Here is a 22,337-nt window from a genome sequence, read left to right on the forward strand (position 1 = left end):
AGGTAACAGCTGTTTACATACTCAATTAATGCATCTTCCACTGTAACAAAAAAGGTTGAAGTTACCAGTAGGCTGCAAAAACTCCCATTGTCAAATAACTGTTTTTGTAAATGGAGTCTGAGGCCTTTAAAGAGACAACAGCTCTTCTCCTTTGCAAAAGCTCTCTCTGCCAGGGTTCTCTCTGGGATGTTGTCAAACACTTAGAATTAAAATCTGAGCCTGTAATATGAGCCCGACCTATTACTCGGCCAGCCGATAATATTGGCCGAGATATTGGCTAATTCTATCTCTGATATGTGCTGATATAATTAGGTTTATTAGATGTAATATAATGATTTATTTGTATTTAGCTTTAATTTAGAATTGTTAATTTCTAAGTTCAAAAATTGTGTTTCAGGGCACTGTTGTTATTCTGGCCAATAAAGGCTTTTGTTCACCTTAAAAAAAAATCTTAATTATAAATCTTTTTCACAAGTGTATAATAACAGAATGTGTGTGTTTATCTCCATCAATCAATCTCTAAAGGTCAAAGACAGATCTAAAAAAGGTATTGGCCAATATATATCAGCATCAGAATATCGGTATCGATATTGACCCTAACACCTCCATATCGGTCGGGCCCTATAATGTCTGTATTTGTATAGTATCACTATTTCTGTATTTCTTTAAGTCTACTGCTGCTAAAAGCCTCTACAGGAACAGGGGTTGCAAATTAGCCTAGAAACCTGTATGCAAGGAAGCTACTTTGTATTTTACATATGGTATCCTTGTTAAATAAACAAATAAAATCAAGAAAAGTAATCAAGGTGTTTACTTTATCATCCACTGGATGTGGGTTGCTGATCTACTGCTGCCTTCATTTGTTATTTTGAGTTATTACATTTTTCCAAAGATTGTGTTTGATTCAAACTTATGTAAAACACCACAGTCACACCATTAAAAAGAATAAAGGTTTGTGGAGAAAATGTTGTTTCTCTCAGGATTCCAATAAAAACAGGCGTCAGTCTGGCGTTGTCGTTTCCTCTGCAGAATTTAATTTGTTGCTTGAATATTTTGTTACAGATCAACGGTATCACTCCATATACAACTACAAGTACAGTATTTTGTACAGTTCATATTCAAATACATCGTTTTCATCGGATTATTTACAAAACACTTTTTTTTTTTATGTACATGTTTTTCATGTCAGTGCGATGTCACTTTCTTTCAACAAACACGTTACAAAAAAAGTTATTTAAATTAACAACTCTGGTTCAGATCGGACAGAAATGAACTTAAATAAAAAGTGGCTACAGACACTTACAGACAGCTCAGTAGTAGATTGCACTGCCTGCCGACACGCCGAACTACTCTTCTGGTAGGGTGGGGGACAAGTAGGCGGGGCTTCAGGGGAGGGGGAGGGGCTTAATATACATCTGTGTGGTTCATATAATCAGTCCAATCTCAGCGTCCAAGCTCAGTCTTTTTGAAATTGTGCTGAAATTTACTCCAACTATAAATGTGTGTTTGCTAATTCAGTCCAAGCTACAGGTGTGGTTAGCTTAGCATCAAACAGTTAGCCGTTCGAGTAATCATTCATAGCCAAAAACATGACAATTTGACAGCTATTGCACCTTTAAAATGAAGCAAACATTACAAACTGGGTTCTCAAGAGACACACTTTCCCTTTGAGTGAATTCATGACGTTTGAAACACGGACAAAGGCAGGAGGGGTGGAGGGGGAAAAAAAAGAAGAGAGCGGAGCGAAACAAACATAAATAGCACTCATCTGTACATTTCCATTTGTTCAACAAATGCTAAGGAAAATAAAGTTTCATTCAGTTCACAAATATCTCTCCAAATGCATCCACACTGGCGCCTTCTCGTCATAAATACAGCAGCTAAAAGAAAAAAAGGGGGCGAGCACACAGAATCGTCTCCTGTGATCGAGAAGTGGGGGAATTTTCGGGGAGCTGCTTTTTCTGTTCACAGTGATTAGACCGAGCCCTACGCATGCTGCTACACACCAGACCGGACACCACACAGCAAAAAAAAAAACCATACAGGTTTGTTCATCTCTGAAAAGTCACATCAAGAAACCATGAAAGGAGGAGCGGGAGTTAGAAGATATCTGGCCGATGATATTAAGATGCAGCAAACGGTAAACAAATGAAATGTTAGGGGTCCAGTTATGTAGTGAAGCTTTTACAGAGCAGACTCATCCTGCTGCAGCTCTCAACAAGACACTGTATAAAGCAGGCATGAAGGAGCTGATACAGTTTTTCAGTATCTCCAAAGGAACACAGATTTACAAACCCTTCACTGCACAAACTCCACTCTTAGCAAGAGGATAAAAATACCCACATTCACCTGACAGGTCCAGATAATCTTTTTATTTCAAGATATAAAAAGCAAAAAATGAGGTCTGAATTTCTTGTAATGAGTTAAAACAGTGAGGCAAGAAAAATGCTTGTCAAGTCTCTTGAGATAATACGTTACATCTCTTTTTTTAATCACTGCATTGGAAGGAAATTGTACCCATAACAAGCAATTCAGACCTCATGTTTTACTTTTTAAATCTTGAAATTAGATGCTTATCTGGAGTTGTCAGATGAATGTTGTTTGAATGAAATGTCATGAGATATTCTTGAATAGAAATGATACTAATACACTTTCTAGGAGTTGAGATTTTGCAGCGGGTGTCTTTTTTTAAAATGAGTGCATTTTATGATAAATGAATAAAACATGTATTTATTTAGGAATATGCACCACATACAGTCAGAGTGATATCAAGTTTGATACGTTACACACTAAAACTAGATTTTGACACAGAGCACCTAACAGCACAGGACTTTATGGTTTGTTGTAAATGAAGGCTTTAATGGTGCACATGACTAAACGAGTTACGATTTATCTATGAGCTTCGGGGACTATTGGAGAGTAGGACCAAGAGTTTAATATGTTTAATTCAAATGTTACTGGGGATGTGTTTTTAAGAAGAGTGGCATTAAGAGCTCAGAATTTATAGAAAGATGTTTCATGAGCAGCCTTTGAAGACAGACTTCAAACCTCCTGAAAATTCTGGTTTTCTAGCTGACTTTCCGGCTTAATCCACACGGCGATGTTTCCATTTGAAAATGTTTTTTTAAAGAAACAAATCTTTATCAACACAAGTTTTCTCAGCACAGTGTTAAGACTAATCTCTGTCTACATTAACACGCCCTGAAAACGCAAATCACCTACAATTCATATAATTTTTCAATACCACATGTTTGAAAACCATACAGTTTGTGTCATTGTGCAGATTTATAGTATCGTAAAAAATCAAAGTTCTGAGTAAACTACAGATCTTCAGTCATACTTTTAACCAAAAGCTGCCGTGAGAGAAACAAGAGAGAGAACCGTCTGAATCAAGACAGCGTGGAGAAGTGTGCCTGCAATGTTTTTTTGGTAAAAAAAAAAAAAAAAAATCTCTTAAAAATAAGAGATGACTCAATACGAGGTGAATAGGACTTCTATTTTTGTTGCAGTGATATCCAAACATATTGACATGTTTGATTTTTACAGAAGTCTTAATGAGGTTTAAAAATGTGGTATTGTCATAACCCTTAAAATTATGTATACTGGGCGTGCATGTGCAGGTGTAAATAGACACACACACAAAAGTGCTGAAAGTAGGGCTGGTGATGCACACAGGATTCAATGGGAGTAATAACACGCGTCCTGAGGAGCATGAAAATATAAAACGTTTAGCTGCGTCACAGCAGCTGTTAGACACCAAGGGAATCAGGGTCTAAAATAAGTTATTGATGTTGAATTATTTGCTTTTGTAGTTTATGCGTTCTAAAATGAAAACATCTTCGTGTGGGTGTGGCCTGACGGTTGAGAGTTGCAGCAGGTGAAAGCTGGATGCTGTGAAAGTAAGCTCGACCCCCCCCCCCCCCCCCCCGTGTAGCTTTGCGATAAATGTCTGTTCCTCTACCTGAAGAGGCTGCTAACGTCTTAAAAAAGAACTGAAACGTGAAATTCAATAAAATTAATCATTCATAAAAAAAATGTAGGATGCAAAAACAAAAAACATATACTGTATAATGTTCTCTTAACGTCTCACTTTGGAAAATCATGGCACCTGTCCTCGACAAACCCAGAGTGACACTACAGTGTTCTGAGTTTACAGGGGAATTATGGGTAATGTAGGCTAAAAAAATCTCACTAAGTAGCACTGATATTTGGCAGCTGTGGGATCAAACACACTCCTCGTTTTCACATCAGGGCATGTGAGAGGGAAGTGACATGAAACGTGTGCCTCCTGGCTCCTACAGAGGAGGGAAACATTTCAGTGATTGATAATACTGTCACGGATGTTTAGGGAGAAGTTGGCCGACACTGCATGAAGCGATGAGGTAGTATGAATTATGTGACACTACCCCCTAATAAAAACCTTTGGAGAAGCATTCTCTAAAACGTCGACAAAGTATCCAAAAGATGTGATACCAAATGTAATCATCATGGCATCAAATTTGACTGTTTAAAACCGTATCCAATCATTGGCCTGAAATTTACACCTGGAATCCTTTCTGTGCCCTTCCTCTTCTTCTTCTTCTTCTTCAGGTGAGATATCCAGACACTGGTCACGCCGTAACTGCAGGTGAAGGTGTTGCTTTTTATCCTCACATCACAGGTGATGATGCAGAAGAAGACTTAATGAATTGGCCACACTGGCATACATTCAGAGATGCGTTAATAAGCGGATAAATGTTACATAAATGTTATGGCGAGGAGGAGGAGGGGGACGAGGAGGAGGGGGGAGGGGGTGGGGGTTTGTTTTGTCGGGCTCAGCAAAGTGCACCAGTTGAGTGCTTTCACCACGGCTTTATTGTGGCCTTGGCAAATGTTTGCACTAATCCATGTTTTTGATCAAGTGTAGAAAGTGCTGCAACACGTCCCTAAACACAAAGAGCTCAGTCTGACTCTTGTTAGCAGTTTGTGATCTGAATGGTCTGAACGTTCCTGCTCACAGCGGCGCGGGGTGTGTGTGTGTGTGTGTGTGTCTGTGTGTGTCTGTGTGTGTGTGTGTGTGTGTGTGTCTGCGCGATGGAAGACGATCACTGGAGGACGCAGTACTTCTTGTAGTCCGACTCAAAGTCTTCGTCCATGCTACTGGTGTCGGCCATCTTCTTGCCGTCGATCTTTGGCAGGAACTGGGAGTACTCGACGCCCTGCTGCTCATAGAAGAGGATGTAGGCCGAGTCGGTGTCGATCTCCTCAGAGTGAACCTCCTGGAGGAAAAAGAAAACACAGAGGTGATGTGATGGACCAAAAATACTTAAAAATTCTCTCTGAATTCGATGGCTCGTTTTTTTAAAAGTGAAAAAACTAATTAGGCATTACTGATTTGTTTGAGTTATATTAACCTAGTGTTAGAGATCTGATCATTGGTCTAGCACTGAGAGACGGATGTTGCATAAAAATGCAGAATCTAAAGGCACACAGGCAGATTTTGGAATCAGCGTTCTGGTGTTCATTTGTAGTCCAAGTAGAGTCATCCACCAATGTTTCAGGAGAAAAAAAAACAAGTCCATGTGGTGGAGTAAAAGAGGTGGAACAAATACTAAACTGCTTTATTATGACATAGTGTAAACAATGGGGACAAAGAAAAGGAAGCCATGTCTGGGAGACCTTCCACCGGCTGCATCATAACTCCGTTAAAGTTGTCTGAAGCTACCAAAAGCTGTGTCATTGTCAGACTGTAACCCAATGGGATCCAATTTCAGGACAAAAATATTGTGCACAAAACTTAACAGCTTTCTGAAATGTCTAGTAGCGGTTGACCAACAATCAAAGCAAGGTGATAGAACAATACGATTGGTTCTAGTGTCTTACCTTACAGCTGCTGTCGTTGTAACAGTACCATTTCTCGTTGGGGTTTTTGGCATATGTCACATAGTGGCCTCCTCCCATGATTCCTGAATGGCACTGATGAGACAAAGAGGATTTAGAAACAAGAGGAAAGAAAAGTGTGGACTAAATATCAGAGACTTTAACGCGTGTGTGTTCTTACTGATATTGCATAGAGGTTGTAGATGGCGTCCAGGCAAATGTTGTCTCTGTGCTGCAGCAGTGAGCTGTCAGGGTCCACGCTGCTCTCTGTGCTGCAGTCCGAGCTCAGCCCGTTGCTGTCCCCGTTCACCAGAACCACATCACAGTGGCTGCTGGACGCCTCGGTGCTGCTCAGCGATTCTAACGTGATGCCGTCTCCCATCGCCGCCGTCCCCGCTGCGCTGCCCTCTGTGTCCGCCTGTGACACGCTGTCTCGTGTGTCCCCCTCGGCGTTAGCGGCTCCGTCCAGGCTCTCCTTGCTGTTGGAGAGGCGGTGTCGGCTGCCGAGCTGGGGCAGGCGTAGCCGGCCTGGTCTGCGGCCTCCGGAGCTGGTCTTCGGGCTGCAGGAGGGGCTGCTGGTCCGGCTGAGAGAAGGTGCCGACTTCCTGCTCGAGGCAGGAGATGCTGCGGGGAAACCACAGAGTTGTTTACTTACTTCCTGTGCAGCTAGGCCTGAGACTGCTCTGCACATTTCACTCTCAAGTCTGTTCAGTTGACATGCTGTCAGGCTCTTATCATTACACATAGAAAGAAAATAAAGCTGCAGACAGTCTGGTCATGTTCTGCATAAAAGTTATTTTTGATGCGATTCAGGGAAGTTGGGGAAGTTTATTCCCAAATAAATTTATTTTAGGCGCAAACCATTTGCATGTGTCTCAAACAGCAGGCTGTAGTGGTGAGATTATGCTAATTAACTATCAGTTGTATGTTAGAACTTTTTAAATTTTAATTTAACTGCTTATTAATCCATTTTGTTCCGTAAAAAATGCTGTTAAATCAAAAGAAAAAAGAAAGCGCATGCATCTCGTTCACCCTACATTCATAGACGTTCTGTGACGCAGCTCATGGTTTGCATTAGAAGGCAACGTGTTTTACCTTTGTTGAGATTGTAGAAGCCAGCAGGGGCAGAGATGGAGGACAGGTTGTCCTCTCCGACCCTCAGCAGGTCCTCGCTCTCGCTGCGAGAGTGCAGGCAGCGCTGCTCCAGGTCTCTCGGGGCCAGGAAGGCACTGGGATCAAAGTTCTCCCGCGGGAACTTTACGATCTTCTGGGACTTGATCCAGCGGCCGTTCACAAACTGGAAGCGCTTCAGGTGGACGATCTGCAGACGAGAACACACACACGGTAAATACTCACAACCTCATGTAGATCTTTGACAAACTTTTGTCTAAGACCACTGATCTTTGTTTCAGGACTCACCAGGATGGGGGGCAGCCTCCAGAGGTCCAGCTTCTTGGTGGCGAGCCGGTGTGTCTTGCACTTGGAGCAGTAATAGAGCTCGTCTTCGCCCAGCTCCTCCTCGCTGGTGAAGGCCTTCAGACAACTGTCCAGGCTGATGGGCTCGGCCTGGGTGCGGCGGGACTGCTCCACACTGCAGTGCTCTTCTACGATCTGCAGGGAGGCACAGATGGAGACCATGAGGTTAGTTTTTTTGTCTTACTGACAGTGTTCTTTACCAAAGACTTCTGACTTCTGTGATGAGAAACACAAAGAGATTTACATAATTTGATGATAAAAATGGAATCCACTTGAAGATGTGGAATATCACAGAACCTTTTCTTTTTAAGATTTTTATTTTGGGGCTTTTTGCCTTTATCTGATAGGAGAGTGGATAGACATAGAAACCAGAGAGAGAGAGTGGGGAATGACATGCAGGAAAGGAGCCACAGGTCGGACCAAAACCCGGGCTACCAGTCCAGCACATGACCCACAATGTAGGTGTCTTTCATTAAAAAAAAAAAAAAGTGTGTTCCCTAACATTGTACAACATTTTTTTTTTTTTTTAAAGATTTATTTTTGGGCTTTTCGTGCCTTTAATTCAGAGAGAGGACAGTGGATAGAGTCGGAAACCAGGGAGAGAGAGTGGGGAATGACATGCGGAAAGGGGCCACGGTTGGAAGCGAACCTGGGCCTACCGCTCGAGACGAGAGTCTCAACACATGGGACGCACGCCCTAACCACTGCGCCACCAGCGCGCCCCAATGTTGTACAACATTGCTTACAAGGCTTACCTATAGTGTGTCTATATGTACAGAATAGCAATTAATGCAATATAAATTTGGGCCCTTCATAAATAGCGTTTAACGTGTTGACAGTACTAATCAGAATATATCCAAGATGGCGGATGATGCAATGGAGTCCGGCACAGTAAAATTCTGGGTAAATTCGAAGTGAAAAATTTGGCTGCATTATGAAAAGGCTCTATGTTTGGTTTTGTCAATGGGTGCAAGAAGTAGAATAAAGCACAATTCAAATAGTAAAATAATTAGTGACCTTAGACAGGTAAAGAATTCTATTCTTTTTAAAACGTTCAGAGGACTTTGAGGAGCGTAACAGCATGTTTGTGTTTATGTGTGAGTGCTTACCCTCTCCTGGGAGGTCTGGTAGCGGAGGTGCAGGGCGGTGGGGTCCCAGTCCACAGCGATGTAAGCGTTTCCTACAGACGCTCTGTCATCACAACACTCGATGGTGCAACCCCGACAGAACCTGCACACACAAACACAAGTAGGTCAGGTACAGCTGCAGCACAAACACAAACACAGAGTACAGACCCCACAAATTTTTTTTTATTTTATTTTTTTTTAAAATCACATACAATCACAACCTATCAGTGAAAAAAACAGAACTGTTACAATTATCATGATTTCTCTATGCATTTAATATGTTTTGACATTTTTTCTGAGGATTATCCATGCACTTGGGAAAATGCAGTCCAGGCAATAACCCGTTTTGCACAGATTGTTAGACAGGACATGTTGTGTAAAGCAACAAAAAGTGTGTGTTGTTGTTTTCAGTGAAAAGGAAAAGGGGGCATGATGGCGGAGCTTCTTTACAGCACGCTGTGGTATCTCTTTGTATGAAAAACGGGTTAATGTCTCATTACAAACAGACACATTCCTCTGTACTTAGTGACATGTGAGGAAATAATCTTACCTGTACCAGGGACACCAGGCACACGAGTTACCGTCTTTACCAACGACCCGCAAGGTGAAGGGGTACTGGTAGCCCATACTGTCATCACTGCAGGGTCAAACAGGGAAAAACAGAGTCAACAATCATCATACACGAGGTCATAAGTCAAACTGCAGTTAGTTGTTGTCACTGAACAGTCAACAGACTCTGTGTGTTATCAACAGTTTCAGAGTGTTGTTGCTGGATTGGGGCACTTTGGGAGTTTTGTGTAAATATAACTAAACAAAGAAGCGTTAATGTATCCGGCTTAAGATTGCTGATAGAGGTCAGCCCTCAGCATGGTAGTCCGGATCAGCTGAGGCCAATCCTAATGATCTTTACTTCATTACGTTACAGCATGACCCGGCTTTGCCCTGTCAAAATCAACTGGCAGCCTACCAGTCCTGGGCGTGGTTGCTGGCTTCCTGTGGGGGCAGCGGGCTCGCCAGGCGGGACACTTGGATCCAGACGGCGTCGTAAAGATCCTTCTTATTGGTGTGGACCGTGCAGGGGACGATGAGCGGCATGCCGAACAGACTGGGCCGGTTCTTCTGAGACGACAAAAAGTAGAGCTCCGTGCGCATCTACAGAGGACACACAAACATTTAGAAAGACGGCAGGGACGAAATCAATATGGAAAAAAAGAAATACTGTTTTTGTAGCAACATGGATAGCACCAAAATACATGATTAAATAAAATAGAGGTGAGATTAACGCGTGTGCTTTTTTATCCTTTATTTTGGTTTTACATTTTAAAGGTTTATTTTTGGACCTTTTAAGACTTTATTTAGAGAGAGGACGGTGGATAGAGTCAGAAATCAGGGAGTGAGAGTGGGAAAGGAGACACAGGTCGGATTTGAACCCGGGCCATCCGCTTTGAAGACTTTAGCCTGAATACATGGTGCTCGCTAGTCACAAGGCTACAGGCGCCCCCCTCTTTGGTTGTTTTCCTTTTCTGCTTATTCGGGAAAAAGCGAGATCTTGCTGGTAACGGGATAAATGCATTTATAGATCGTCTATGCATTAGAAAATGTCCTTCCCCAGAGTATGTATTGTTTGTTTCACTACAGCTACAGTATCTGAACATGCAGCGCCAAACTAACCACTAGGCCACCAGCGCCCCACACTTTTGCCCTCTCACCATCTTCCTGTGCATGGCGATGATGTATCCAATGAAGGGGCTCTCCTGCACCGGTGTGATGTGTCCGTTGGCGATCCCGTTGGCAAACGGCATCTCCGGGCTGCAGGGGACCATCGTGTTGGGCCCTCCGTTGGGGATGAGGACAGGTTTGTTTCCCGGGATCCCGTTAGCAGCTGAACCGTTAGCGATTGGGGTGATTTCTGATGAAGGGGAGGAGGGAGGATTGAGGAAAAAAAGAAAGAAGATGTTTGTATATTCAGTCAGATCCATGCAGATAGAGAGGTGGGAAAAACAAACTCACCTGTCAGGGTAGGTGAGCTCAGAGACGTCGGCGAACCCGGCACAGGGATCTCAAATGCACACAGGAAGCCGTTGACAGACAGACGCACCTTCTGGTTGTCCTGAGGGAAGTTCTGAAGATAAAAAAATAACAGATATCAGCGTCTAGCAGCAGGACAGAAATAGATCAAAGAGATCATGCAGAAATCACACAAGTTATGCCTTCTGGACACTAAAATAAGAAAAACAAGGAGGGAAAATACTGAGAAATTTAGCGTGACAATAAAGACCATCGATATGCAAACATGTTCCCTTTCTAACACGTCGACTTTAATTTGTTTGATTCTAGAAACAGTGACAGACTCTGCCTAACACAAAGTTTTTAGGATGCTGCTTTTTCCTATGTTTCCTTGAAGGCACCAGAGAAACACTGAAATTAAACACATCTGCAACAAACAAAAACTAAGCAAAACATCCTGCTCAGGTGCAGTGACTTATCAAAGAATGTGCTCACTTTCCTGCTGAGTAAAGAAATGCACTGAACTAAAAATAGAGAGGATATGCTTCTTTCGCCGAGCAACAGCAATAAGATTAGTGATATTTACACTAATCCAGCTGGCTCCTCTCTGAGCCAGCAAACACTGACCGCCGCAACGGTGCCCTAAAACAATAGTGTCAGGAGGGAGCTTGTTTTTTGGGTGGAACAACGGCACGTGTGGAGGTGAGTCATGGCAATAAAATGGCCAAATCCCAGCAAAAGAACAAGCCACAACAAGCTATGTCTTCTATCCCTAAGAATACCAAGAGACTTATTGCAAGATCCAAATCTTCCTCCAATCTTCTTATTCTTGGGGTGTTGGTCGCTTCAGGGAGTGACAAGATTTTTGAACAGAAGGAAAGTTCTGTTTACAATAACAGTGTAACCAAGGTCACCATGTTATTCACAGTTCACAGGGTTATGCAACAAAAGGTAAACACGGTGATGACCATGCTTTTCAGAGGACGTATGGAGCAGCTGTGAGCTGAACTGCAGAAAGCACTTTTCTTGATGCTCTGCCTGCTCTCAGGAGAGGACTCCTCCGCTTTTTACTGTTCATCAGATTTTTTCAGAGAATCAAATCACGTACACTCTTTCTTTCCAAAACACCCGGTGACTAAAGGTTACAAAAAAAGTAGAGGAGGAAATGTTTCTGATGCTACTTGAACGGCCTTTAAAGTCTGCTGGCAGAGCTGCAGCTAATTTGAGCTAATCTCTCAAATCTGATATATTTGTAAAGAAAGTAAACAGCTGGGATTACTGTCCAGATATCAGCCGGCCTGGGTCAAACAGTTATGACATGAGATTCTTTTTGGCTGTTTTTAAAGATAGAGGGAAGAAAAGGATCAAGTTGAAGCTTTATCATGAACAGTCGACTCACAAATGACAAAAGGATGAGTACCTTGATGTTGGAGGTGTGGACCTCAGCCAGGAGGATCTGCTCCGGCTTCAGACTGCACAGTTCACTCAGCTGTTTCTTCAGCCCCGTGTACTTCTCGTCCATGTTCAGCCTCAGGCCGTATCGCACAGGTGTGGAGCCGTCCAGTTTAATCACTACAAACACATCAAAACATTTCACATGATTTAGGTTCTGCTATGGGTTGCATCAGCAATGTGTTAGCTCAAACGATGGAGTGGAGTGTAAGCACTACTAACACTTGAGATAGTTCTGATGTAGGCAAAAGTTACAACTTAAATCTTAAACCCTAGCTCCTAGTAGGTGTAAGGTATAAAGTACCATGGTTGTCATGGAGGATGAGGAGGTGCAGAGGGTTTTACTGGCTTTGTTTTTAGTCAGCAACATGTTCTGTGGGATAGATTACATCCTTCAGAAATGTGTGATATATACTCTTGCACTTGTTTTCCCCCCCGAGTACCTTCCCGTTGCCAGTAGACTTTAAACATGACACTGACAGAAATGTGACCCTCAGCTTTACCAGCAGTTATATTATCGCATGCTGTCACTGTTGTTATTTTACACAAAGATCAAGTCTTTATTTATCACCTTATCATAATGCTTTGTCATATTTTGCATTCATTTTCATCACTGTTTGTAGTTTAACAGCAATTAACATCAGTTGTTTTCAGCCGTTGGTCTGTTCAGAGACAATTAGGCAGAAGATTGTCTGCAACAAACACTTCATTAAGAAAAATGATTTTCACTGACACCACACAAAGTGAAAATGTCATTTCTAAAGCAATATTTTGGTTAGTTTGAACGTTTTGACACAAACACTGACACAACTTAACTAACAAACTAACTAGTTTGGATGTATGGTTTAGAGTAGACTTTATGCAGACAGGGATATAAGTTGCAAATTAGCCACGACTAGAAACCTGCATACATGGCATCTACTTTGTATTTTACATATGAAGCAATGTTCATTGCATTTGTCTCTGTTAAATAAACAAATAAATACGAAGCCCATGCAACAGCCCCCCCCCCTCCTCACCTGTGATCTCCAGGTGCATGGAGCTGTCCATGGGCAGCGGCAGGGACAGGAAGTTGAAAGGGTCGAAGCGAGCGCTGATGTGTCCGCAGGTCTTACACTTTACCTGCGACTTGAGCTGACCGTGGAACAGATCCACCACGATGGAGCGGTTCCTGCGCAGGTGGTTCTCCCACGCCTGCAGGAGCATTCAAACAAACACACACATGAAGAGCTGAGATCACGCTCCAATCCTGCAAATCCCTCTCCTCAGGACAAAAATGTTTCACTAATTTTTTTTTCTTTTGAAGCAGTCCATAACTCCACAGAGCGACACATAGTAGTCATTCAAATTTTAAAATCTATTATTGGTTTAGAAGTCTGTTTCAGTATTATTTCAGATGTTATCTCTCTGATGTGCAATTTGCTGGCATCTGTTCATATATGTTTTTGACCTACAATCTAATGTGAAATAAATGCCCCTAAAGGGAAGTAATAAAGCCGTTTGAATTTAATGGATCAGTAGTGTAACCTCTGACCTCAGAGGCGACCTCCCAGTCTGGCCTGCCGTCGCTGTCCTTCAGCTCCACGTACGGTTTCTCATGCACCCGGTTCAGGTCTTCGTGGAGACCGTCCAGTAGGAAGGCCAGCAGCTCCTGAGAGTCCTGCTGCTGGAAGCCGTTAAAGCGCGGGGCGTACTTAGCTATCGTCCACTGCAGAAAAAGCAGAAAAAATGTTTATTCCAATAATAATCTTGAAGGGTTTTGAAAGGCAGTTTGTAAAAGTGTTCATGCAGCAAACAAAGTGATTCAGCTAGAAGAAAGAAAAAGAAAGAAAAAACACCAACAAGCATCTTTAAATAACCAGGACATCCAGCAGATGTGTTTTAATACATGTTTAAGGTGATTAGAATCAGGTGTGCATTAAAAACATATTTTTTTGACCGTGTCCATGTTTGAGTGTGAGATCTGAGGAGTTCACTTTGAGTTTTATATTTTATTCTGTTAAAGATTTATTGAATATTTATGTAATGATGGATCTCTGTATCCCACATGATGATGTGCACTGGATGGAGATTTTGTTGCTTCACCCTGAAACCGTTTCCCTATTCAGCTCTGCAGGCAGCTGTGGTGAAATAAGAAACACAGGTGAGGGCAAACAATGTCACTGTCTGCTCTGTGATTGCAGGACTGTAGCTGCTCTCCCTCTCGCTCTCTCTCTCTCTCTCTCTCTCTTTCCTCGCTCGAGGAGAGGCTCTTCTTCCTCTAGGTGGAGTTCTGCACACGCTGAGCTAAGACTTCTGACAATTTGGGTGCAGAGACCAAGGCGGGCTCTGCCCCTCTTATGACTGGTCACTTTCAACAACATCACACACACATAACTGGACTCAACTTTGACTTTGGTTATGTGAAGCCTGCTGTTCGGCTGACGAGACAGACAGAGGTCACTACGATATATATATATATATATATCTCTTTCATTTTTTGGCAGCATGTATGCTAGTAGCTGGCAAGACAATGACAATAAAAGTAGTTTTGCAGCTATTCTTTAAGACATTTTAGGGTTATTTTCTGGAAAACTGTTGATGACTCATCCTATAAAATCCAAAAAAATGTGAGATGCGTTCTTGTTTTTGCTTGAATTGAAAGTCTTTCACAAAGATGCCACCAATTCATGCTAACTCTTTATGACTTTCCTGCCACTCCAACAAATTTCTTTGTGATTCAACAAATAAGTATTAATGTTATCTTTGTGTGCAGCAGCTTCAACGACGCTAGGCGGTAGAACACCAATCGAGTTCCTCTTCAGAGTTTCCTTTGTATAGGCAGTATCCGGTAAGCTGTCACATGGGGAACTTAAAGGACCCTGCTCACCCTGAGCTTCAGCGGAGCCACATTCTTCTGCGTCCCGCTCCACAGCTCCATCGCCAGGTCACCGTAACACTTGGCCATGTGACCCCGCATCCCAATGGGGTTTGTTCTGTAAATGCGTCACAACATGGGTTAGGGTAAAAAGAAACGCTGGCAGGGTTTATATCACAGTGAAACCAGTACAAACGTCACCTGTTGAGCTCGTACAGGTGTCTCCCAGAGATGAAGTAGTCCGTGAGGGGCTTGGTGTTGCTCACACACTGAATACTGGAGTTCATGAAGCACGTGTTGCCGAGGTTACTGAGGCCAGTGGCTCCTTTTTCAGTTGGGACTGGGATCGAAAAACAAAGACGCACTTATCAGACTTTAAGCAAAACAACCTACCTTTGACCTTACTATCTTTTACAGACTGAAACATTTATTTTCTCTATTAATCAATGAGTGGTTTGGCCTGTAAAATATCAGAACATGATCAAATATGTTCACATCAGTCACTCAAAGCTCAAGATGATGTCCACAGATTTTGTACTGTCTTGTGATTGCAGAAATATTCTGAATACAATCATCAAGAAGTTAGAAAGTCATACCGTCGAGATTTTTAAATACCCTGGTATACCTTAACACCAAGCCTAATCACCTGTAAGCCTCGGGGGGAAACGCTCTGAAACTAAGGTTGTGGGCACTGCCAGGGCAAAAGAAATACAAACTGAGTTTTACTAACTGTACACCTTTCAGTCAAATTATTTTGTTTAGCAAAAGCATGAGGAACACAACCGTATTTTCAGCCTATCATTAAAAGTTTCTTCTTCAGGTTGTAGTCAAGCATTTGGACATTATCAGGTCTCCAGTGAACAAAGATCTCCTCCCAGCTTACCTTTGTGTCTGTCCATCTTACTACTGTTTGCAATGAAGGACATTTCTTCAGGCCAGCTCATGTCTTTGTTCCTGACTGTGGAGGAAGAGAGAAATATGATTCAGCTCTATTATCGTTCAAAATATCCGTCCCTTCATTTCTGGAAGGAAATGAAACATACAGAGCTCCTACAGGGACATGGGTGAATAAAAGAAGTTTCTGGTCCGTACAAGAAAGAATCACGTGCTCACTAGAACGTTTTTTGTGAGTACGAGAATATGCACATGCAATATTTTCTTGTGAGCACCAGAAACTCTCTTGTTGCACAGACAATACCTTCACACTTCACAAAGGCACATTGTGACAAGAGATAGTTTCTCCTGTGCACCAGAAAGTAGCAGGTGCCCATCAGATACTTATGACACTTTTGTTTTTCAGCCGATGTCCCCTCAGGGGCTGCGTAGAAACATAAACATGGAAGTGTTTCTCACCTTCAATGACCAGCTGCTGCTCGTCGTGGATCTTCAGGCTCTCCAGTGTGTGATCTTCATCGTCCAGGAGGGTGAGGTAGTTCTGCAGAGTCATTTAGACTTTTATTATAAGGACTTAAGTAATTATAAATACGTTTTTTTTTCTCATTCGCATCAGTTCATTTTGTGTTGATTTATGTTAATTAAGGAGAGAGATATATACAGTATATTTTTGGGGTTGCTATTAGGGTTGTCAAGATGTCAGAATTTTAAACTTTCATACGGTTCTAATAAAAATAAACAATATTTAACTTGTTTCAATGCCCCAGCAATGACAAAAAAATAAGTCCTAGACATCCAATATTATGCCAGGCACACACACATTGGCAACGTTCGGGTACTGAAACATTGCCAATGTATTTCTGCAATTTAGAAAGTGCCTCCTCCTCTGCTCTCTGTGCTTTTGCATCTTTACAAGACACCAAAAGGACATGTGAAACATCTGTATTTGTAGCCCTGTGAATATGATTGGACACATGTCTTTGCAGCTCACCTCACTGTTGTAGAGCCAGAGTCTCATGTCCTCCTCTTTGATGCGGAGTCTCTGGGACAGGTACAGGTGGATGTCTTTGATGGTGCCCATGCGGCTGAAGCAGCCTGTGTAGGCCAGCACCCTCTTCAGAGGAGCGTTGGGCGAGGGCACGCTGCCCGCTGAGAAGCACAAAGACGAGCGTTAACACACTTACAGCAGCAGATTGTTTGAAATCTCTATTGGCTCATTCTTCATATCTGGAAGGACTTACAGTATCAAATCAAAAAAGTCACAAAAAAGTCACAAAATCAACACTCTGGTGACTGAGGATTAGTTGTAAGGAAGCAGCAAGAAAGGGCTTTTCGGTCAATCAGTGCAGACTTGATTTGTCAATCAGTGTGGTGGATTTAGTGAACTCTGATTGGATTAAATCAAATACAAAAAAAACAAAACATTAGTTCTGTTAAATCAATTTAAAGCTTCATTGAACTAGTATTGATCCCAAATGTATGATTTACAAATAGTGATTTTAAACTTTTTTTTGTTTTCGATCTGCACAGCTTTGCATCACTACCAGAAGAACAAAAAGGTCTTGTAGACTTGTTCAGTGCTCTGCTGTTGCCTTCAGGCTCTCAGAGGACATTATGAGGCAGAATTAGATCCACTTTAGATGTTTGGCTTGGAGCCTAAAATAGGGGCCGCTGTAAAAAGCTGCCTGGGCTCAGAATGAGTCATGCTGGAAGCCGAATCCTCACTGGGGGCAAAACCTGATACTCGAAGAGGACCAGCGCTCTCCAGCTCAGTACTGATGCCATCTCCAAACCTGATTACACCGCAGCAAATGTGCACATCTCCACTCGCGTTCATAGTGTATACTTGTCCAATGAATCCATTTGGATGTAATAAAACAGGACAACAGACACTGCACTGAGTTACTCTACATTTAGGGTTTCCATTGCGAGTACACTGGAGCAGAATTTACTGAAATTCATAATAACACTGCAGATCCCTGACTGTTCAAAGGGCTTTGATTCAGAGGAGAAATAATAAAGGCGACTGCAGAGAACTAAAACAAGTGTTTTCAAAAACTAATACATGAGCAGCAAAGTCTGTGAAGATGGAAAAGATTGAAATTATGCATCTTTTAGAGTGATCAGCAGTCTTTCCCCTTCATGGGCCGTTTGGTTTATTCCACCGCCCACTCCAGAGCACTGCCAGGGCTGGATCAGTCCACTCTGGGAGGATTAAAGGGGGGGGGATGCAGGGTGGCTCAATGAAGCGTTTGTCGACGGCTTGCTCTGGTCTTGCTGCAGGCTTACTTTACCTCTTGCTGCGGGTAAATACGGAGGGAACATTCGCAGACTGGTCATACCCATATTGACCCAGATGTTGGACTGGGGGGAGCGCGTGGCCGGCTGCTGGCGGAGGAAGAGGAGGAAGCGGGGGAAGAGCTCCAGCTCTGCTTGGCCTGTCTTGCTCTCCAGGATCACCTGCAAGGATGGAAGGGAAAGTTTCACGACTATTCTGACGCGCCATACAATGAGCAGTTATTGCTAAAGTGTCCTTTCTTGCTCTGTTTGGTAAAGATCTTGAAGAATAAAACCTTTGTTGTAAGAAACTTGAATTATGCTGCAGTTAATATGCCTGTTTTTAATGTTTCAACTTAGAGACTTTTCTAAAATAAAACCAGTAAAACTTGACCCTTGCCTCTATGAGATGTGTCTACAAACATTTCTACGTATGTGAGGAACTCCCCCCCCCCCCCCCCGAGGACAGAGAGGTACCTGTTCTAGTGATGTTTAACAAAAGCTCTCATCCCACTTTCTTTTAACAATCAAACGTATCACTCATTAATAATCTTTGCATTGAAACATGTAAACAAGGCTGTTTGCAGTAAGTCACTTTGTCTGCCACCTACCCCGGTGCTGAAGTTTCAGGCATTAAAAATAACATGATAGAAATCTTTTGTTTTTGTCGCGGCTGACCTTATTTCCTTTGTTGGTCATAAAGAGACATCAGTATTTATTTCGGTCTGCTTCATGACCAGCTAAAAAAAACTCACAGGAGCTCACAGGAGGAGGAGGAGAAGAGCTCTTAGTTTTTCTACCCTGAAAGTCTTAAAGATTATCACTGTTTGTTTATCATCTCCTCCACTATTGTGCTTTTGAAAATGTGTGTCATCAATACTCAGAAAACATGGATGTTTTTTTTTCCCACTTTGCAAAGCTGAAGTCTTGCTTCCATTTTTTTAAGCCACATTTGAAAAGAAACAAAATAACACTCTAGCACAATATTTTAACTCTCATTTTACAGCTTGCAATGAAAATGTGTTATCGTGCGATTTGGGACATTTTTTAAATATTTTCCTGTGCTGGTCAGATTGACTCTTTTGGCTTTTTAATATCTGTTGTCGTTTTATCAGTTTCATACTTGGAAAGTTTCACCATAACTTTAAAAATTACATGAGTGATTTATTTAATAAGCAATGGTATGCTAAGACCCCAATGAAGCATTCATCAGGTTTAATGGTGTCATCATCACACATGCACAAAACCAAATCATACATTTTCTGCATGAAGTCAAAGTGAATAGATGAGTGAATGTAGCTGGAAATATTCTTCTTTTTGTTTTTTTCTTAAAACCAACACTCACCTCTGATGAGAAGGAGAGAGTGATGATGTTTAAATCACCTGACCAATAAGTGGTAGTTCACAAAACAAAGCGTTTTCTCATACTCTCCTTAGTAGATATCGAGGATATGTCCAATTACACATATCATTACTGTAAAGGCAAAAACTGTCAATATAGTGTCAGACTTTGTTTCATCATCTTGGATATCTTGTTATAATTTGACCACAGCGATCTCTTGAGGACATTGGTTGCCTCCAGTGGAACATCTCCAGCTGTGAGGGACACGTGTGAGAACATTTCTAAATTTTCAGTCAGGCTGGCCTGACATTTTTTTTAATGAATTTTCAGGGGTGCATGTGTGAAAACAGCTTATTTGTAAAAAAGACAAAGCCAGAATTGGTTTAATCCAATTTCTTATCTGCAGTTTCTTTGGTTGTCGTTTAAAATATTTATTTTCCCACTCATTAGACTTTAGATTTTGTGTCATGTGTTATTATAACATTTTCGGTTAAATCATACCAATCTAAACACCTGTCCTAAAATCAAAGTTCTATGAATTCCTATATTTGAGGGGAGGGGACTGAAATGAAATGTGAATAATGATTCATATATGTATCTCAGTTCTACACCTGACAACAGCCCATCTGATCATCACAGGGCCAATGATCCTGATCACGTGATAAGTATGAATATTCTGTATAAACTCACCGGTCTCGGCAGGCTTAGGTTGGCACCGTACCAGTGGTAGAGTGCCCGCCACACCGGCTCTGGCACCGTCTCAAAGTCTCTGCCATGCGGCAGCTGCAGGGTGCGCTTCAGCCGGCCGCCCTCCATGGTTAACGTGGGGGCCTGCAGGGACACAGCATTTAAACACGTGCACAAAATAAAACCACTCTGCCTGCTCAAATGACAGATAATAGACAGGGACTGTATCCTCTGTCATTACAGCAAAATACAGAGATAAGACAGAGGGAAAAGGAAGCACCATCTGGTCCCTGAGAGCCTGAGCCAGCAGAGGAGGAGGAGTGACTCCTCGTTTAGAATATCAAATCTTTACCTCTGCTATACAAAGCAGGGTCTGAAGGTTCTTGAGGATGGAACCACAGGTGTGAAAATGCTATTTCATTTCCAGGTTTTAGGACTCGTTATTGATTCACTCTATTGCATTTACAGAAGCCAAATATACTGGTTGTGAGAGAACTCAAATGCCAACACAGTGACAGAGCCAGCTTGTAGATTCTGTGCATCATGGGGGAGTAAACTTTGTGTATCTGTTAAATTTAATTACTTAAACTACAAAAAGCAAGGAAATCATTGAGCTTTAGAGGCTTGGTAGTAGGTGTATTTCTGACATTTTTCAATAGATACAGATAAGTGGTTCCTTTTCTTTAAGTGAGAAGGGGAAAAAGCAGGAAGTGTTTTAATCAGGACGTGGTAAGCTTAAAGACATTTGTACAAATCTGACCTGCATCACAATTACAATTTCAGGCTGAACACATGAGCACACAAATACAAAATAAAGTTAGGTTAGCTGCTTCTTATTAAGATGTAACCATGACAACACTAGAGTTCAAAATATTTTCATGTAAAGAAGCTGAACAGAGTGTGTGGCTCATTCTGCCTCTTAAAACAACACATCAACAAAACAACACTACAGCTTGCCTTCATGGGGTCAGTATTGACCAGAGACTGGTTGTCGATGGCGCCAGGTCTTTGTGCTGCCAGCTGGGAGGGGAGGTGTCCGTTAGCTCCAGAAAAACACTGATTGTTGTTGTCTGACACGTTGTGCTGTCGGGCGAAACAACTCTCGGTGGCAGAGGGAACTACCTGCGGGCTCAGGGCTGCTGGATCAGAGGAGAGGGAAAGAAGCAGAAAGAAAACACAAAAGAGTTACATTTTATTCCTGTGTGAGATTGTGATGTTTTCCATGAAAAGAGGCTGTGATTCATCACTATAACACCTCTTATTTACTTTTTAAAAATACTTAAAATGAAATGCAAAGAAAGCTACAAGCAGTCTGTTGCAACACAGCCCAAATTCATTTAGGATTTGAGAGTGGAAGATCAGATTTAAAGTGAGGCTCTCTGGCCTCCTCCTGGATCCAGCCCTGATGTCCAGGCAAACTGACCTGAGGCTGCCAGCTCATCACTAACACCACTACGCATACTGAGGCTCCTATAAAAATTACTCTATGGATTGAAGATGTCCGCTCAGACATCTATGGTTCAGCCGACCGTTACTGCCTGAGAAGACAATGAATGGCTAACCTTATGCAACAGGAGAAGCCTCTTTATAATCTTTTTAAGTAAAAAGGTCTGAAGCCAGCTCCACCCTTTTTAAAGCGTCTCTAGTGCTGTGAATGACTCGATTGGGAGATGTTGACAGTGAGTTTATGATAATTCAGTGCGATGAGGAGACACACGTCTTGTTTCATAACAGGGATCTGTGTGTAATGACCCTGATCTTTTGTCTGTTTTAGACTGTTGTTTCACAGCTTAAAGAAACTTGAGCCTGCAGTGCGGTCCTTATATTCCAGTGATAGTCCACGGAGGAACATCAGCCTTCATGATCAAAGAGTATTACATCACTTCAGCCTGTATCATGACTGCTCCTTTCAGTCCAAGTCATTCAAAATCATTACCGTGTAAAGGTCTCTAGAGTAAGTGCATTAATTAACACGTTAATGTTGACTGCCTTAATAAGAATATTTGTTCAATAATAAAATACAAATGCACTTTTTAAATACAATTCTGCAACATGATCAGGGTCCATAATCTCTGATTATGTAATAAATTCAATTTGGTTTTTGGATAACTTTGTTCTTGTGTTGCTGATCCTGAGATATAGTTGATTAGTTTTAACTCATGGTAAAGCCCTGAATAACAGCTAATGGGCAAATACAAAGCCATAAGCTTCAGATAAGCTTGTTGAAAACACAAACTGTAAAACAGTAATTGTACAGGAGCTTTTGAATGCATGTTAAAAACTGTATTAAACCAGGAAGGACAGAAAGGATGCTACATCAGCACAGTCTGAGCATGCGTTGGGATTCGTTTTCATATTT

General features: G+C 42.0%; 1 protein-coding gene across 5 annotated transcripts in view; it reads right to left on the minus strand.

The window, feature by feature from the left end:
- Positions 1-1,011: 1,011 nt before the first annotated feature.
- The window catches only part of usp32 (ubiquitin specific peptidase 32), a 54,186-nt gene continuing 32,860 nt past the window's right edge, over positions 1,012-22,337 (minus strand). For 2 of the 5 annotated variants that reach the window (XM_065960080.1, XM_065960082.1), the window contains exons 14-34: positions 20,936-21,117; positions 19,982-20,122; positions 17,967-18,132; positions 16,664-16,821; positions 16,132-16,213; positions 15,662-15,736; positions 14,980-15,118; positions 14,791-14,896; positions 13,456-13,629; positions 12,941-13,115; positions 11,890-12,041; positions 10,473-10,584; positions 10,172-10,371; positions 9,430-9,614; positions 9,013-9,099; positions 8,445-8,565; positions 7,279-7,470; positions 6,955-7,180; positions 6,041-6,483; positions 5,863-5,955; positions 1,012-5,258 (exon numbers count right to left, since the gene is read on the minus strand). In XM_065960080.1, the coding sequence (XP_065816152.1) occupies positions 5,085-5,258; positions 5,863-5,955; positions 6,041-6,483; positions 6,955-7,180; positions 7,279-7,470; positions 8,445-8,565; positions 9,013-9,099; positions 9,430-9,614; positions 10,172-10,371; positions 10,473-10,584; positions 11,890-12,041; positions 12,941-13,115; positions 13,456-13,629; positions 14,791-14,896; positions 14,980-15,118; positions 15,662-15,736; positions 16,132-16,213; positions 16,664-16,821; positions 17,967-18,132; positions 19,982-20,122; positions 20,936-21,117 (3,383 nt within the window). In that variant the 3' untranslated portion in view covers positions 1,012-5,084. The remainder of the gene's footprint in view (positions 5,259-5,862; positions 5,956-6,040; positions 6,484-6,954; positions 7,181-7,278; positions 7,471-8,444; positions 8,566-9,012; positions 9,100-9,429; positions 9,615-10,171; positions 10,372-10,472; positions 10,585-11,889; positions 12,042-12,940; positions 13,116-13,455; positions 13,630-14,790; positions 14,897-14,979; positions 15,119-15,661; positions 15,737-16,131; positions 16,214-16,663; positions 16,822-17,966; positions 18,133-19,981; positions 20,123-20,935; positions 21,118-22,337) is intronic. The other 3 variants (XM_065960083.1, XM_065960084.1, XM_065960081.1) reach the window with 2 other exon arrangements.

This window comes from Labrus bergylta, chromosome 11 (genome assembly GCF_963930695.1).
Source record: "Labrus bergylta chromosome 11, fLabBer1.1, whole genome shotgun sequence".
Classification (NCBI taxonomy): domain Eukaryota; kingdom Metazoa; phylum Chordata; class Actinopteri; order Labriformes; family Labridae; genus Labrus; species Labrus bergylta.